The 18,834-nt window shown below is 34.0% G+C and overlaps 1 protein-coding gene across 1 annotated transcript in view; it reads left to right on the top strand.

Annotated features, from left to right (window-relative positions):
* Nucleotides 1–18,834, top strand: part of TMEM65 (transmembrane protein 65) — a 47,036-nt gene that overhangs the window by 12,828 nt on the left and 15,374 nt on the right. Inside the window, exon 2 of the mRNA XM_082858569.1 lies at nucleotides 2,552–2,632. Within this exon, the coding sequence (XP_082714695.1) occupies nucleotides 2,552–2,632 (81 nt within the window). The remainder of the gene's footprint in view (nucleotides 1–2,551; nucleotides 2,633–18,834) is intronic.

Here is an 18,834-nt window from a genome sequence, read left to right as displayed (position 1 = left end):
AAAGATTACTACCATCTTATTCTCTGTCACTCAGGTTTCACCAGTTGTCCCAATAATGCTCCTTTACACCAAAAAGATCCAGTCCGAATCACATGTTGCATTTAGAATTTCCTTTATTTGAAAGTTTCTTAGTCTTTCCTTTGGCTTTCATTACCTTGATAGTTTCGAGGATTACAGACCAGTTATTTTGTAGCATATACTTCAATTTGGTTTTGTCTCTTTCCTCATGAATAGATTCCAGTTATGCATCTTAAGTAGGAATATCACAGAAGTAATTTTATGTTGTTTTCATCCTATCAGTTGCTCATGATTTTTCTTTGTTTCTGATGATGTTAACTATTTCTTGGTTAACCATTTCCTTTGAACATTTGATGAAGTAATATCTGTCTGACTTATCCACTAGAGAGTTACTATTTGCCTTTTTTTTTTTTTTTTTGTGGTACGCGGGCCTCTCTCACCGTTGTGGCCTCTCCCGCTGCGGAGCACAGGCTCCGGACGCGCAGGCTCAGCGGCCGTGGCTCACCGGCCCAGCCGCTCTGCGGCATGTGGGATCTTCCCGGACCGGGGCACGAACCCGTGTCCCCTGCATCGGCAGGCGGACTCTCAACCACTGCGCCACCAGGGAAGCCCCTATTTGCCTTTTTGTAATTAATATTTTGTGGGGAGGTACCTTGAGTCTATGAATTATCCCATTCCTCATCAACTATTCAAGTTATGAATTCATATCAATATATATTCATGAATTCTTACTCTATTTAATGGGTTACAATTCATTACTTTCATTTTTGACCCTCAGACAGTCCCATATTTCACCAGTGGTAACTCCTTCAAGTTGGCTTCTTGTCTTTTTGACACTTCCATTACTCTTTGAACGTTTCATTTTTGGCACCATGCGATATTCTAGGCTAATCTTAGCACATTTCCTACCCTAGCCCTGGAATCAGCCATTTCTATAAGGAGCCCTGTTTTTTCTCGGTGTAGGATGGTATTTAGAAACCAAGATGTGCACATTAGGTGTGCTCATAGCTATTAGGGTGCTGCTGTTCTCAGGCCCCCACAGTGGACAGAGTTAGTGAATATATGAATGTATGTATTTATATACATAATAAATATTATTTATATTTCTCTATCTATCCATATCTATTATAACATAAGAGTTCATAACAATTTTTCCAATCCTGATCCAACATCACAGGGTACATTCTTGTTTCTGTCTTTCTGTATTTCTAACTTTATTCTCTGATGGAAAAATACCTGACTCCCATTATCCTTAATATATTTATTCTTTTGATCATTCCTCCTACATGTCACCAATATCCCATCACCACCATTGAATTTATGCTCATTTCATTAAATAATTCATTTTTTTTGTTATTGCAGTCAGTCCCTGCTTTAAACAGTTCCCATAAGCATGAATTTTAGTAACCATGTTTTAGTTAAATAACACCAGTCCCCAACAACAAGGTTCAAATTTTATTTACCATGGTATATTAACTCTTAGTAATTGCATAAAGTATTAACTTTGCTGCTAGCTCCTCAGTCCGCAAATCACTGTGTAAAAACAGGGGGTGCCTCATGATTGTGACCAATCATATCACTCTTTCACGGTCTGTGAGTGATTGGTCACTACTTATCTGTTATTCAGTTCACACACAGACAGCAAAATGTGTAGTTGTGTTGCCTCCTTGTCTCCCAGTGATATACCTGTAAGACGTTTTAAAAAAAAAAAAAGATAATGAAAAGGGGATGGACCAAAAAAGATGAAAATGCAGCAAAGTGATAATACTGAAGTGAAATTTTAATCAAATGTAAATGAGGTTATAGAAGAAATAGCTGACTGTGGGAATGTTTACACTGCTGTTGAACTGCTGCCATTTGAGAGACTCCAGATATGCAGCCAGAGGAGCTAAGAGACTGCAAACTTATGAATGAGGAAAGTGAGAAGGTTGTGATGAAAAGGATGATGTTCCAGAGAAGTGACTCTGGTAAAAATTTCACATTAAAGGAACTCTCAGATATTTCATGATATAAAAATATGAAAGATAAAATGGAAGCTATTTCAGACTTAGAAAGGAGTGTGACAATTCACCAAGGCATAGAAAAGATGCTTGTTCCATATTGTAAGTTATATGATGAGAAAGAGAGTGCTAGCACGATTGAAGTGACTTTTGATCATTTAATTTTTTTTTACAAAGCATAAAACACTTTATTTCTCAGTGTTTCTAATATTTTAAATTACAGTATAGTAAATAAACATCAGTCTTACTATTTAAAAACTTTCCCTATATATTTATAACTGCCAGTAAGAGAATTTATAATATTTTAGAAAAAAAAATTTTTTTAAGGTCACAGAACAATTGTGATTTTTTTCCATCAGTTATTGTTTGCTTTGCAGCTTGCATTGTCATTTTTATGTCCCCACACTATTGTGCAAAATGAGGACTGCCCATATTCTAGCATGTTTCACTTCAAAATTTCATATACATTTGAAAACTTATACATATTTTATTTATATTATTGCTTGAATACATTGATTTAAAAATATTTTTAGCATGCAGGTATCCTAAACCCGAGATTGCCATTGGGAAGCGAGTGAAGGAGGTATCATCAGCAGAGACCCCTGATAGTTTTGGTATAGTACAATCTTGCAGTATTGATGGTTTGTCAGATGTTTAATGCAACTGGAAAAGCATCTATTTGACAGAACTTCTTGCTTGTTTGAAGTAGAATGCTTTGGTTATAGTGATAGTCTTTTTTTGTTGTTTGTTTGTTTGTTTGCATCAGTGTTTTAGACTGTCTACAGAATATTTATTTTTATTATCTAACCCTAGACCTTGTGGATATGATCAACTAATAATTGCATGTTTAATTAACTGAAAGATTACATTTATGATCTTAACAAAAGACAAAATCACTTATATTTAATTATATTTAAATAACATTTTCAAAGTTGTTGAAATAACGAGAGCAAGTGAGACATAAGAAGCAACAAAAATTATGAATATCTTTAGGATGAATGAGTAGGATAAAAGGACAGGGAAACCTTCAGAATATTGTAAAGAGAAACTGTGTTTAAGTAACTGAACTTTAGGAAAATATATTTTAAGAGTGTATTCTTGAATAGTTTGGAAGTCTTACGTAAGTTCACTTTAATGCCATTCATGAACTTTTTTCAGATTCAGTCTCCATGCAGCTTGATATCTAACTTCTGTTGCACGTTGTGATGGTGGTGGTAGAGGAGGAATTGTGTTAACTGAGTGTGTGTGTGTGTGTGTGTATGGGGGGGGAGGAGAGGGAGAAATAAAAATATTGCAATAAATACTTCTCTGTCCATATTTTATTTTTGATTACTATTTAATATATATGCGTTGCCTAAGAAGTATAACACAATGTTTGGAAAGGAATAAGAAATATTTTATGGGCCAATTAAAATTTTGTAAGGATAAAGGATAAATATAACTCAGTTTTCTTAGGCTGTATATATAGTATCAAGAGCAGAAACTAAACTGTAAGAACCTCCGAGAAATGGAGAGGCATATAGTGTGTGTGTACACACATACACACGTGTATATGTTAACATATTAGGGCAGTGCAAAAATCCCCCAGTTTGCTCTACTTTGCCAGTTCTAATGTAACTCTGAAGTTAAAAAGTTTAATCTAAGTGTGTATGCAGAAGTTAAGCATTTAATGAAAATGTCTTTTGAAGAAAAAAGTTTTAATTTTGGGTTATTCTGTAGATTGTTTAGTTAGTCCTCATTTTTAGGACAATGTAGGGAAAAAGGAATGATACTTATTCTATAGATAATGGCAAATGATATCACTAGGAGGTAAGGTGCTGCTGAGCAGTAAGTAATCGTAGGATTTAACCTGTCAGCGATCAGCCTTTGAGACTCAGTCTTCAGTTATAACCCTACTCACCGTAGAGTGCTTCTTCATGAATGTTTAGGTGGTATGCCTCTTATTTTTTTTTTAAATCCTACTAGCTATATAATAAACAATAACTATAGAATCAGAATCTTAGAGCTAGAAGGGATGCAGAGACCCTAAACTCCTCATTTTATGTAACATGAAACTGGGATCTAGAGGATTTATGATATAGTCAAGACTTGGTGACTAGTTATATATTACACATGTAAAGCAGGGCAGGGATTAGTGTCAAGGCTTTTGGATTTTTAGTTCAGTGCTCTTCACTGTAATAAATTTCTTCAGGGTTAGCAGGGGAGATTAGCGCTATACTATATGGTATCCTGTTGTTCTGAAACAGTAGAAACCATGTAATTTTCCCATTCAGAAAATATTTTATTTGTTAACCATAATAAATCAGTTGATTTCCTCTTCTTTCTTTTAACTTTGATGGATATTTTAAAATGATGTATATGAAAGGGAATGATATTTTAGGGGAGAAAAAAGGAATTTTAAAAGGTATTAGTATTTTAGTTAGTTGCTTTTTTACTTCAATTTCAAATACTAATGCATGACCAATGTTTTGACAGTGTTTTATATATTCATATACAATTGATTCTTGGTTCGTTTATGTTTTCCCATTGAGAATTTACTCATTGAAAGAGAAGTAGAGCAAGAGAATGAGAATCGGGGTTCTAGACCAAGTTGTGTGTCCTTGAGTAAGTCACCTAACATCCCTGGACCAAAGTGGCTGAATCTTCAAAATGGAGAATTAAGTCAGTATACTACCAAGTGGGCAAACTACTGGCATTTGGGCTGGATAATTCTTCATTATGAAGGGCTCTCCTGTGCATTGTAGGATGTTTAGAATCCCTGATGCTAGTAGCATTTCTCAGTCATTATCACATCCACAAACAACCCTGCATTTCCAGGCATTTTCCAGGGTGAGGCAGCATATTGAGAACCACTGGCAGATTGTTTCTAAGGATCCTTTCAGCTCTAACATTCTGTGAAAGAATTTTTATTTGGGGAATGATTGAAAGGCAAAAAAGCAATGCACTGACTGAAAAATCTCTGCTCCTTCCTAATATTAAACAATTTTATTTTAAAATGAATGTTTTCTGGGGATTTATGTCACCATACCCACAGATATACCAACCACTTATGATGTTCCAAGATAAATAATCTTTTTATAACTCACTTTAAGCTTTCCATCTATAATATAATGTATCCATGTTATGTATACTTAGTTATATGATTTTTTTTAATTTAATGTTATATAGTACTGTTTCTCTCTATACCTAATAAGTAAAAGTAACAAGATCTGACTCTTTTTTTTTCTTATTTTGGCCACACCGCGCAGCTTGTGGGGTCTCGGTTCCCTGTCCAGGGATTGAACCCAGGCCACGGTAGTAAAAGTGCCAAATCCTAACCACTAGACCATGAGGGAACGCCCCAGATCTGACTTTTTTTTTAAAAGTTGTATTGTTGTTTTAATATCTTAGCCTCTAAAAAAAAAAGGGAAAATCATTATATATAGTAATTATTTGCTTGTCTCTTTTCCTTTGGCATGAAGGAAGGGAAGGAATATAGTCTCTGTGTTAAGCAGTGTATATAATTACTCCAAATACACAGGTAAGATGTGTAAAAGCAACCACAAATCAATAGTATGTTTGATTACCCTAAAAAAAAAAAAAAACTCCATGAGATGACAGACATAAGAGAAATAAATTACTGTACATCTAGTATTTACTATTTCTTAAGCCAGAGTTAAATAATTAACAGGTTACTACTTTAATGAGGTTAATAAAGGTGATGAATAATTGGGTACTATCACCTTCCTCATCATTACTACTGGCCAACTCCTGTCCTCAACTGTTATACCACTGGACTGCCTCAGACCAGGAATTGGTTAGCTGCCCTTAAGTAAACTGGATCCCAGTCTAGGTTGCATTGAAGCCCCAGGCTGCATGTTACCTTCTCCTGAAGGTTAGTGAGGTGACAGTATTGCATGATCTAAGTAAAAATTTCTTTACTAAATAATGTACAAGTTGCAGTAAACTTTTAAATGCTAAATAAAATTACAAAATCATACTCAAATACTTTTTTTTGGTCTTAGCTAAGGCATGTATTTAAAAAATAATTTAAAAGTCCTTTTATAATTAATAGTCATTTTAAAAGACAAGACCTGTTAATTGAAATTTACTAAATTAAAAAGTTTTCCATTTCTAAAGTGTTTCATTTTTCAATTGGAATGTCAGTGTTTATAAGTATATTACTTATTCATATTAATTTGTTTCTTTTAAAAAATATTGCCTTGTAGCTTTATAAACCCTTTTTGGTGCATGTTTGAGTTTTTTGGCATTTAATATGATTTACTTTGCTTAAATTATTTTTCATACAGCATGGTTTGCATTTTAAGTTTGTTTTCTTTAATGTGTTATATATTTATTGTAAATTTAACTTTACCCGTTCAAACTCTTGGTTCTGTTAAAAGTCTAAGCAGTTATCTATTTAGAAATATGGGTAATTGAAACCTGTAATCCCCCAAACTGTTGTTTAAATGCAGCAGTTCCTCTCTGTTCTTTTCATAAATCTCTTTTTAGGTCAAATTGTGATTTGTGTTGCCAAAGCTACTTCCTCTCCTTTCTCAGGGAAGATTCTGGGGTGGGGCTTAGAACAAATACTAGGTGGTCAAATGATCAGAAACTGCATCACGGGACACTTCAAGGGTATTGAGTTATTTGTAATTAAAGGAATAGTGCGTGCATTAAACTGTTCCTTTTATGTCATCTCAGGGTGATGTTGGCTTCCATACTTTTCTTGCTGTCTATTATAAATGATTCTGAATTTTTCCCTTGATTTGTGATCTTATATTGATGTTTATGTCCATGATAATAGACTGAAATAAGTTACCACATTTAGAATTATCGTTGCTGTGAAAGCATATTGGAAACCAAGACCTTTCTTTTTGTTCTTTAGCTTTTCTTTTGTTTCAAGTTTGTATTTATACTTGTAAAGTATGGTTAAATTTAATGGAAGGTTTAACAATGAAAATGACAGATCATAGTTTTTAAAAAAGTATTTATTTATTTTAAAAATTGAAGTATAGTTGATTTACAATGTTGTGTTAGTTTGAGGTGTACAGCAAAGTGATTCATTTATACATATGTATACATCTATTCTTTTTCAGATTCTTTTCCCTTATAGGTTAAAATACTGAGTATAGTTCCCAAAAAATTATAATTTTTATTACATAATGTTATAGAACTCACTATATCAAGGGGGGGTAGTTTTGTTTTCCAGCACCACCTTTGTAAACACGTTTTGTTTTATAGCGGAGGCTAAAATGAAGTGTAGGTGTCCCACTTACTTTCTTCTATTGAAGTATTTTGATTTTCTTTTTTCTTTAAATTAAGGGTACTTTAATTTATTTATTTATTTATTTATTTTTGTCTGTGTTGGGTCTTTCGTTTCTGTGTGAGGGCTTTCTTTAGTTGTAGCAAGCGGGGGCCACTCTTCATCACGGTGCGCGGGACTCTCACTGTCGTGGCCTCTCTTGTTGTGGAGCACAGGCTCCAGACGCGCAGGCTCAGTAGTTGTGGCTCACGGGCCTAGTTGCTCCGTGGCATGTGAGATCTTCCCAGACCAGGGCTCGAACCCATGTCCCCTGCATTAGCAGGCAGATTCTCAACCACTGTGCCACCAGGGAAGCCCTTGATTTTCAATTTAGGATATATTTCTTAGTACAGTAACTTATTTAGAAAAGAAATACACTAGGCTTAGTTTATCCTAAAAGATATTTTAAAACCACTTGTCTATATTGGACTGAAGATTTTTTAAAAATTATTTTTAAGGGGAAATATAGTAATAAACTCCTTTGACCTGTCCTGCCTATTTGTTGTATTGGAATCTTTTGCCACTTAAAATAACTTGGCAATTGATTGGGACCTGGAAATTTCTTTCAAGGATTTTGTTTTAATGACATTTTACCTATATTCCGAAAACATGAGAATATTTTTAATATAGTATAACAATAAAAAAATAAAAATGTAGCAAGATGGGAGTAATTTAGCATACTTTTTCTGAGAGAAATTTTGCAAAATTTTAAAAATCCTTAAATATATGCCCTTTTTTTTGGACTCAGTAATGCCACTTAAGAATCTACCATAAAGAACTTTCAGGGGAACATAAAAAGATTTAGGTACATGTTTGTATGAGTGTTATTTATAAATGTGAAAAAGAATAAAGAATAAATATCTAGTCATAGGGGATTAAACTACTATGTATCATATTATGAAATAAAATACCACCAATACAATTATTGCCTTAAAAAATTTAAGGGGGAAATATTCACCACATAGTGCTTTGTGAAAATGGCAGAACACAATTTTCTGTATACCTCTCTATAGAAAAAAGATTGAAGGATAATACATCAAAATGTTTATTTCTGATAAATTATAGGTAGTTTGAAGTTTTTTTTTGGTTTGTTTTTCTGAGTCTCATTAACTTTCTACAATAAAGGTATATAACCCTCTTAGTTGAAAAGTGTAACTTATTCATTTAGATAAACCAAAGGAATTCAGTATGTTAAATGTTTTCTAATTTTTACTTAAAAATCGCTCTTAAGTTAAAAAACTCAACATCATCATCCTTTTCATATATGTAATATGAATAAATAAATATTTATGTGTGAATTATATACGTGTGTATGTAAATATGGCTTATTTAATGTAAGATGTTTGCAGTAAATTCCTATGTTTTTTTTTTTTTTATTAATGGAGGCTGTACAGTATTTGGGGGTTCTTTTGGTGTCTTCATTTCATTTTTTTTTAATTTTATTTTTTTATTGGGGTATAGTTGTTTTACAATGTTGTGTTAGTTTCTGCTGTACAGCAAAGTGGAGTTCCCTGTGCTATACAGCAGGTTTTTGTAAGTTATCTATTTTATACATATCAGTGTATATATGTCAATCCCAATCTTTGTTATATCCAAATTGATATAACAATCAATTTTGACTGAAAAGCACAAAGGCACAAGGCATTTTATGGCCAGGTTACAGGTAGTTGTTCTATTCCCAGTGGTTCTATTCTAAAACTTGCATGTTGTATATTCCTGAAAAGCACAATTTAAAAGAACTTTCCTACTTTATTCTAAGCATTAATATAAAAGGTAAATTTTAGTATGTTTATAGCACTGATAAAAGTATTTGAATATATGTTACATTTTAGTTATGAAGGATTCTAAGACATTTTGGTAAAACCTAGTAGGAATTTTCCAGGATTAAAACAAATGTGAGGGGCTTCCCTGGTGGCACAGTGGTTAAGAATCTGCCTGCCAGTGCAGGGGACACAGGTTTGAGCCCTGGTCCGGGAAGATCCCACATGCCGTGGAGCAACTGAGCCCGTGCGCCACAACTACTGAGCCTGCGCTCTAGAGCCTGCGTGCCACAGCTACTGAAGCCCACGCGCCACAACTACTGAAACCCGCGCACCTAGAGCCCGTGCTCCGCAAAAAGAGAAGCCACCGCAATGAGAAGTCCACACACCGCAACGGAGAGTATGCCCCGCTTGCCGCAACTGGAGAAGGCCCACGCGCAGCAAAGAAGACCCAGTGCAGCCAAAAAATAAAAAATAAAAATTTTTAAAAATAATAAATAAATAAAACAAATGTGAGGTTTAAAATGGTGATATTTGTTCTTCTATGATTAGAGGTCATTGAAATAGTGTAGTATAGGCTTGATTGTAGGAATACTGTCCCAAATGTATGTCTTGGGAAAAACTGCTTCTTAATCTTACCAATAAAAAAATTATTATTGTTTATTTTTCACCACAGGAAAAAAAAATCTGATTGGAATTCAGCTTAAATTAGAGCCTACAGTTAGCTAATTTCCTTTCTCACCAGATGCCATTTTAAGTTTAAAAAAAAAAAAGACAATGATAAACAATGGTAAGGAATTTATTTTAAAATAAGCTTTTAGAACATGGCCTGGGGATTTGGAAACCTTTAGATCTGTGTCCTACAGCAAAGCCTGGGAACCCCTGGCATAGCTGGAGATAATATCTGTTCATCTGGTTTTTCCATAGTGCTTAGCAGTGTGTATATATTAGGAGGTATCTGTGTGCACAGTGGAGTCTGATCCAAAGGTGTCAAGTTTAGACTACCTGATGACTAATCAACAAAGAAATACAGTAGCGGGACTGAAAAAAACCATGTCCCACCAACTCATTTGCCCAGATCTAGGAAGTCTCTTTCTTGTGTGGCCTTCTCTGAGGCTCCCTTCAAAAACTCTCTCTCTCCCTCCATTTTTAAAAAAATCTCTACATTTGTTCCTCATCTGTTTTTCTTACCTTGCTCTGTTTCTCATTTCTCCCTTTGTCTTTCTCTTCCTAATCCAACTTACCCCCTTTTTAAGTGAATATAGTATAAAACAAATATTATATACTTATATATTTATATAATAAAATATAAAAAGCTGCTGGATTAAATATATTTTTATTCCTGAAATAGGAGAAAAAAGCCTTAACTTGTGTTTTGTTCTCTCTTCTGGTTTTTATGTGACAGTGACCCTCAGTTTTATATCTCCTAAATAGATAATAATTGAGCATTAAAATGATGATTCTGATGCACTATAATATTCCGGTTCATCAAAGAAGTATTTCTTTTTAAAGAATTCAATATTACTTAGGTAGTAACAGTATTTTATAAGCTACATCAGTTCTCTGGTTGCTTTAGTTAACTAGAAAACTAACTGGAATACCTCATTCTTTGTACATTCTAAAAAATTAGAATTTCATTTAATAAAAGTAAAATTGCTTTAAATGTTTTAAACTGTTTTCTCTAATCTTCCTGGGTTACTGAAGCAAAACAAAATGTTGAAAGCATTGAAAATTTTTATATTTAAACATGGAAAGTACTTTCTTATGTTTTCAGGATTTGTAATGAATATCTTAAGTGCTTTTTAATTCGGAAAAGATTTGTCTATACAATAATTGAATATATTTATGTTCTCAAGGACAGATCAGAAGGAGAGATAGTCCCGCTTAAAATAATTTTTATTTGATTTGGTATGGTATAAATTAGCAGTTTGCAAGAACTGTCTTATTTACTGTCCCTCCAGCAAAGACTTTTAACTGTGAAATCAAAAGAAAAAAAAATTTATTTGTAAATACTATCTCATAGACACATACAGATAATTTTCCTAATTTGTATGTTTCTAAACATGGAACCCTATTAAGCACAATTTCTCCTTCAAACAATGAGAAATATCAGAAAGGGAAAAACGTAAGGAAGTCTGGATGTTAGTTATTTTTTGCCACTATTGTGAATAAACACACTTTGGGAAAGCAGAACAGTTATCATTACATTAAAATTTTTTCTGACTGTGTTCATGAGGGATATTGGTCTATAGTTTTCTCTTTTTTGTAATTTCTTGGTTAGATTTTTTTGTTTTGTTTTGTTTTTTTGTGGTACGCGGGCCTCTCACTGTTGTGGCCTCTCCCGTTGTGGAGCACAGGCTCCGGACGCGCAGGCTCAGCGGCCATGGCTCATGGGCCCAGCCTATCCACGGCATGTGGGATCTTCCCGGACTGGGGCACGAACCCTTGTCCCCTGCATCAGCAGGCGGACTCTCAACCACTGCGCCACCAGGGAAGCCCTCTTGGTTAGATTTTATATTTAGGACTATTCTGGCCTCATAAAATGAGTTGGGAAGTATTTCCTCATTTTCTGTTTTTCTGAAAGAGATTATAAGTTTGTCTAGGGTTTGTGTTTGCTCTTCATTAATATTTGATAAAACTCATTAGTGAAACCATCTGGGCCTAGAAGGTTTTTTAGTGTGAATGTTATGGAAAGGTGCTTGGTAACAAATTTGATTTTGCTACTAAATAGAACGGTTCAGATTTTTGTTTCATCTTATATCAGTTTTAGTAAGTTGTATTTTTCAAGGAATTTGTTCATTTCATCTAAGTTGTTGAATATGTTGGCATAAAGTTATTTGTAATATTCTCATTTTAATGTCTGTAGGATATGTAGTGACGTCCCCTGTTTCATTAGTAACATATTAGTAATATGTGTTCTCTCTTTCTTGATTGGTGTACCTAAGGGTTTTTAAATTTTGTTGATCTTTTCAAAGAACCAACTTTAGTCTTTGTCTATTTCCTTTATTGTTTGTTTTTTATTTCATTGATTTCAGCTCTTTTTGTTATTATTTCCTTCTTTCTGCTACTTACTTTTGGCTTCCCTTGTTCTCTTTTTCGTAGCTTCTTAAGATAGTGCCATAGGTTATTCATTTTAGCCCTTTATTTTTAATATTAGTACTTAAAACTAGAAGTTTCCCTCTAAGCATTCGTTTAGCTGTTTTGACAAATTTTGATATGCTGTATTTTCATTGTGATTCAGTTTGAAAACTATTTTCTAATTTCCTTTTTGACTTCTTCTTTGGCCCATGTATTTAGAAGATGTTATTTAATTTCTAATTTTTTTTCCTAGATATCTTATTGTTATGGGTTCCATTTTGGTCAGAGAACATATTCTTTACAACTTTAATCATTAATTTATTAACACTTGTTTTGTGGATCAGCATATGGTCTATCTTGATGAATGTGCCATCTACAATTGAAAAGAATATGCATTCTGTAGTTGTTGAGTGTAAATGTTTAAATATCAGTTGAATCAAGGTGGTTGGTAGTGTTCAGATAATGTGTTTTTTACTGCTATTTTCCCCTAGTGTTCTATCAGTTACTGAGAGAGAAGCTTTTGTATCTCCAAGTGTGATTGTGAAAATGTTTATTTTCCCTTTAATTCTGTCATATTTTGCATCATGCATTTTGGTTTTTGTTTGTTTTTCTTTTTATTTTGGTTGCACTGGGTCTTCGTTGCTGCGCATAGGCTTTCTCTAGTTGCTGCCAGCAGGGACTACTCTTCATTGCAGTGCACCGGCTTCTCATTGCAGCAGCTTCTCCTGTTGCGGAGCACGGGCTCTAGGGGCACAGGCTTCAGTAGTTGCAGCATGCAGGCTCAGTAGTTGTGGCACGCGGGCCCTAGAGCTCGCGGGCTTCAGTAGTTGCAGCACATAGGCTCAGTAGTTGTGGCTCATGGGCTTAGTTGCTCCACAGCATGTGGGATCTTTCCAGACCAGGGATTGAACCTGTGTCCCCTGCATTGGCAGGTGGATTCTTAACCATTACGCCACCAGGGAAGTCTGCATCATGCATTTTAAAGCTCTGTGATTAGGCATAAACAAATTGTTATTATGCCTTTTGATGAATTGACTCTTACCATTTTGAAATGTCCCTGGTTCTGGTAATACTGTCTGTAAGTCTACTTTATCTGTTATTAATATAGCCACTCCAGCGTTTGTAAGCTTACTGTTTGTATAATGTATTTTGTACCATTCATTTACTTTCACCCTATTAAAGTGTAATTCTTGCAGATATCATATAGTTGGGTCTTACTTTTTTTATCCATTTTGACAATCTATGCCTTTTAATTGGATTGTTTAGTCCATTAACATTGAAAGTAATTACCGATATAGTTGGATGTAGGTTTACTATTTTACTATTTGGTTTCTGCTTGTCCCTCTGTTTTTTGTTCTTCTGTTCTCATTTCCTGCATTCTTTTGACTTAATATTTTTTGGAATTCCCTTCACATTATTTATTTAGCTTTCTAACTGTGTCCTTAATGCATTTTGTCTATATGTATGGTTGCTCTAGGAATTGCAAATATGCATTCGTAACTGTTTTCAGACTGCTTAGAGCTAATACCACCTAGAGCCTTGTACCACTTCATATACATTGTAGAAATATTGCAACCATATTTCCAAATTGGTCCATTTGTACCCTCCTTCATCCTTTATGCTTTGATGTCATATGTATTACATCTACATATGTTATAAACTCCACAAGGCAGTGTTGTAATTTTTGCTTTGGACAATCAGGTTTACTTAAATTACTAGGAAAAAGGAAAAAAGTAGTTTTTTATATTTATTCAGTATTTACCATTTCTGATGCTCTTCATTCTTCCCTGAAGATTTTACTTTCCAACTGGTATTTCCTTCCGTCTGAAGAAGTTTCTTCTGCATTTCCTGTTTTGCAGATTGGCTGGCAACACAATTTTTCATAGTTTTAGTTTAACTGAGGTACAGTTTGCCTTCATTCGTGAAGGATAAGGATATTTTTCTGGATATGCAATACTGGACTGACAGCTTTCTTTTTCTTTCCATATATTCAAATCATTGTTTTCCTTTACTTAATGTGTCATTTTTTTTCCTGACTGCTTTCAATATATTTTTTTCTTTGTCATTGGTTTTCTTTATATTTATCCTACTAAGGGTTCACTGAACTTCCTGAATCTTTTGAAATTTTTGTCTTCCCCTCAACTTTGAGAAAGTTTTAGCCATTATTTATTTTAAAAGATTTTTGGGTCCTTTTCTTTCTCCTCACCTTCTGGAACTCCAGTTATGCATATATTGACCTTTTGATATTTAGCCACAGGTCCCTGAGACTCTGGTTTACTGTTTTTCAGTCCTTTTATTCTCTTTTTCAGATTGGGTAATTTTACTGATCTATCATTATGTTCATTAATTGCTTCTTCTGTCACTTTCATTATGTTTTTAAGCCTATCCAGTTAATTTTAAAATTTCAGATATTGAATATTTCAGTTATGGAACTTCAGTTTGTTTTTTATCATTTCTATTTGAGCATTTTTATTTTTACATCTTCGAATATAATTTTAATTACTACTTTAAATTCCTTGTCTGCTATTTCTAACATTTGAGTCACTTTAAAAAAAAATTGAAGTATAGTTGATTTACAATGTTGTGTTAGTTTCTGGTGTACAGCAATGTGATACAGTTGTACATATATATGCATATTTGAGTCACTTTTGAATTGGTCTCTGTCTATTGTTTTTTATCCTGAAAATGGGTCAGGTTTTCCTGTTTGTTTGTGAACTAATTTTGGATTGTATCCTAGTCATTGCTATTATTATGTTGCAGAGACTCTGGATTGTGTTTCATTCTTCTGAAAAATATTGACTTTTGTTTATTTGTTTTAGCATGCAGTTAATTGTTAGGTTCAAATTGCAAACTCTGTCTCTTGGGCTGCAGCTCAAATCTTCAGTTATTTTACCTTTAACTGAGATTTTTGGAGTTTTCCCTGCACAAGCGTGGTTTACAGGTCAGCTATATATTTGAACCAAATGTGTATACAGAACTTAGGGCTCCTCCTTTCTGACTTTATTCTTTCCAGGATTCCCCTCTCAGTTTCCAGCGGCTTTGGTTACCTTGCACCCTGCCCACTACTTCTTTTTTTTTTTTTTAACATCTTTATTGGAGTACAATTGCTTTACAATGGTGTGTTAGTTTCTGCTTTATAACAAAGTGAATTAGCCATACATACACATATATCCCCATATCTCCTCCCTCTTGCGTCTCCCTCCTTCCCACCCTCCCTATCCCACCCCTCTAGGTGGTCACAGAGCACCGAGCTGATCTCCCTGTGCTATGCGGCTGCTTCCCTCTAGCTATCTATTTTACATTTGGTAGTATATATAAGTCCATGCCACTCTCTCACTTCGTCCCAGCTTACCTGTCCCCCTACCCGTGTCCTCAAGTTCATTCTCTACGTTTGTGTCTTTATTCCTTTCCTGCCCCTAGGTTCTTCAGAACCTTTTTTTTTTTTTTTGAGATTCCATATGTATGTGTTAGCATACGATACTTATTTTTCTCTGACTTACTTCACTCTGTGTAACAGTCTCTAGGTCCATCCACCTCACTACAAATAACTCAATTTCGTTTCTTTTTATCTGCCCACTACTTCTTTAGGCCAGAAAGACTGAAGTTTTTTTATTAAGAGTTTTAGTTGGTCTACATGTTGTGGATTAGGCCAGAAGCTGTGTTAAATGGGTAGCTCATTTAGTTCCATTCTTTCTTCTAAGTGTTGATTCCTCTCCAGAATCAACCTACTTTTGGTCATTTTCCAGTGCTTTCAAATATTTATTTATAGTTATAGTTTTTCTGTGCAGGAGGCTTGGTCTGATAGAAGATTATTCAGTCAGTATTGGAAGTAGAACCAGGATTTCTTAAGCTAAAAATGGTTAGAGAATATGGTGTGGTGATGTACACTCTTAATAGTCATCTTATTTTAAAATATTTAGAAAAGAAGAGAGAAATTATGATGCATGTAACACGTACATACACACATAGAGTAACTGAAAGAACTGGTTTTTCTAACTCCAAATTCTGCTTAATAAAACAGTAGATTAGAATACATTTCCATGTAAGTGTACATAGTTTACCATATGTCAGAAGAAAAATTTTATGGTTAAGATATATATGTAGGGAAATAAAACTTTGGGGTTTATTATGACTGTTTTCAGGGAGGTTAAATTGGCAGCCATGACATTTTAAAACTTGTATAGATTGCTGAAACCTTGGGCTCTTTCCAAGATTGAGTTTTGCTGTGTGTTATACATCTAATGTTTTTAACTTCTTTTTTTTAAAATTATTTTAAAAATTTATTTATTTTATTGGTTTTATTTTTGGCTGCATTGGGTCTTTGTTGCTGCTCGCGAGCCGTCTCTAGTTGGAGTGAGAGGGAGATATTCTTCGTTGCTGTGCGCGGGCTTCTCATTGTGTGGCTTCTCTCGTTGCAGAGCACGGGCTCTAGGCTCGTGGGCTTCAGTAGTTGTGGCACGCGGGCTCAGTAGTTGTGGCTCGCGGGCTCTAGAGCACAGGCTCAGTAGTTGTGGCACACGGGCTTGTTGCTCCACGGCCTGTGGGATCTTCCCGGACCAGGGCTCGAACCCGTGTCTCCTGCATTGGCTGGCGGATTCTTAACCACTTCGCCACCAGGGAAGCCCTTTAACTTCTGATATGTATTTTATTTTCTTTCAGTTAATGTGGTAAAGAAGATAATTTATAGTGTCAGAATCCTCAAACTGATCAATTTATGATTCACAATTTTTTATAGATACTTTCCAATAAAACTTTCACTTTCTAGGAAATGTTCCTTTCATATTTACTCTTATTACTCCTTGGGTTCTCTATGATGCAGGAGGCAAAAATCTGTGCTTTGATTTTACTTTAATCTCTGTGCCAGTGGTGTTCTTCCCTGCTCTGTCTCCTTTACTTTATATTTCTTTCTTTTTCTCTATCTTTAAAAAAAATTATTTTTCATTACCTTTAATTTTTTAATCCTTATGTGTACTTGGAAAGACAGATTAGGAATATTGGTTACATTATTTGATTTTTTTTCCCTCTTTACCGCTACACGTTATACATTTGCCTAGCCCTTATCCTTTTGTCTTAGGAGTTGTAAAATATTTTAAATATTTTGCTCAATATGTAAGGAATTTGAAGAAGTAAAAGCAAGGACTCTGTATATTCTCATTATATTGGGAAGGTCCTGCTTGTTGAATTTTTAGGTATTTCAGGATGTTCCAGTCAACTGACAAGGACTTCTCCTCACAGTGTCAGAACTGAGTGATGATGAGAGTAATGCAACTAGGAAATAGTTCTGGTATGTAACCACTTTTGCATGTTTGCTTCACCAGAGAAAACTGTGGAAGTACAGTGGTATCTTATATTTCTTGTTAAAAATTTGGAAAACTATTTGCATGCTTTCAAAGTAGGTTTTGAAGTAACAGTGCTAGTCAAAGAATGGAAAGTATATTCTAAGCAGATGTAAAATTCTACAAAGTTTTAGGATATCTTCATTTCTTAACCGTTCTAAAAGAGGAAAAACAAAACTTAAACTTGCATTCTTAGAACTTTCTGAATAATTCAGTAATTGCCTAAACTCTAGGTTTTAGCGTATTTCTTATTGTAAAGCCTTTATGATACTATATGCTTTTTTAGTAAAATAACATTTACAAATATGAATCATACTCCTTTTTATATAACTTATTAATGGAGATTTATTTGCTTTTTCCTTTTTAAAAACTAAATTCTTCAGTTCTTATGTTGTCATAGATTATAAATAAATATTTTAGAAAATATATATCCAGTTTGTAATGAATTTCCTTGCTCCCTTCGGTTGTTTGTACTAAATCTTTAGAGCAGAGCGATCCATGGTTTGGGTTCTTCTGTGTAGGTTATCAGTTACTTCTGTTGGATTGAGTGAGGATAAAGAAGGCGGAATTCTCTGCCATTTTACCATAGTTTACTCTTACTTATAAATGGTGAGTTGTTTATTGTTATGAGATTAGGTCGGTAGATTCTTTGTAACAATTGTTAATTTTTAGGTTTAATGATGGCGCTTGAAGTTACTTACTTTGATGTATATACTTGGGAAAACTTTCTGTGTTTATTATGACATATTATAAGTAATATTGCTATTTGTTGAATGATACTCTCTCTACTCTTTTGGGTCATTTTATTGTGTAGAATATTCTAATTATCCAGTAGTATAGGTTTCAAAACTCAAAATATTCAGTATATTATCTAGGGATATTAATTAAGGAACATAACACAATCTGGTGAAGTTACTGGTGTAATACATTGCTTTAAAATATTATTTTCCTATTTTTAAAGGACATCTAGGTCTACTTGAGTATTATCAGTGTTTGTTTGGGTATATATTTCTTAAGTCATTTAGGGTTGCCATTTTAAAGAAGGGTAGCTATATTTCTGAAGTTATTTTTTTTTCCACTGTAGTTTGCGTGAACAGCCTCATTATATAGATACAAGGACTTACAAAAAACCAAAAAGCAAATGATTTACTCAGGGCTATAGGGTCCATGGTAGGCCTGTAACTAAAGCTCAGTTTTGTTTTCTAGCTTTGTAATTTAATCTATACCAAGTAATATTTCCTGTATGGATAACTTTGGTCCATTAGCCTAAAGATAATTTATGAAAAACTCTGCTATTCTCTCACTTTGTAATTCTGCTGGTATTTTCTTCATTGTAATAAAAAAGAAATCATGCTATA

The sequence above is a fragment of the Leucopleurus acutus genome, assembly GCF_964270905.1.
Source record: "Leucopleurus acutus genome assembly, chromosome: 17".
Taxonomy (NCBI): Eukaryota; Metazoa; Chordata; class Mammalia; order Artiodactyla; family Delphinidae; genus Leucopleurus; species Leucopleurus acutus.
This window is presented reverse-complemented; position numbering and strand designations above follow the sequence as displayed.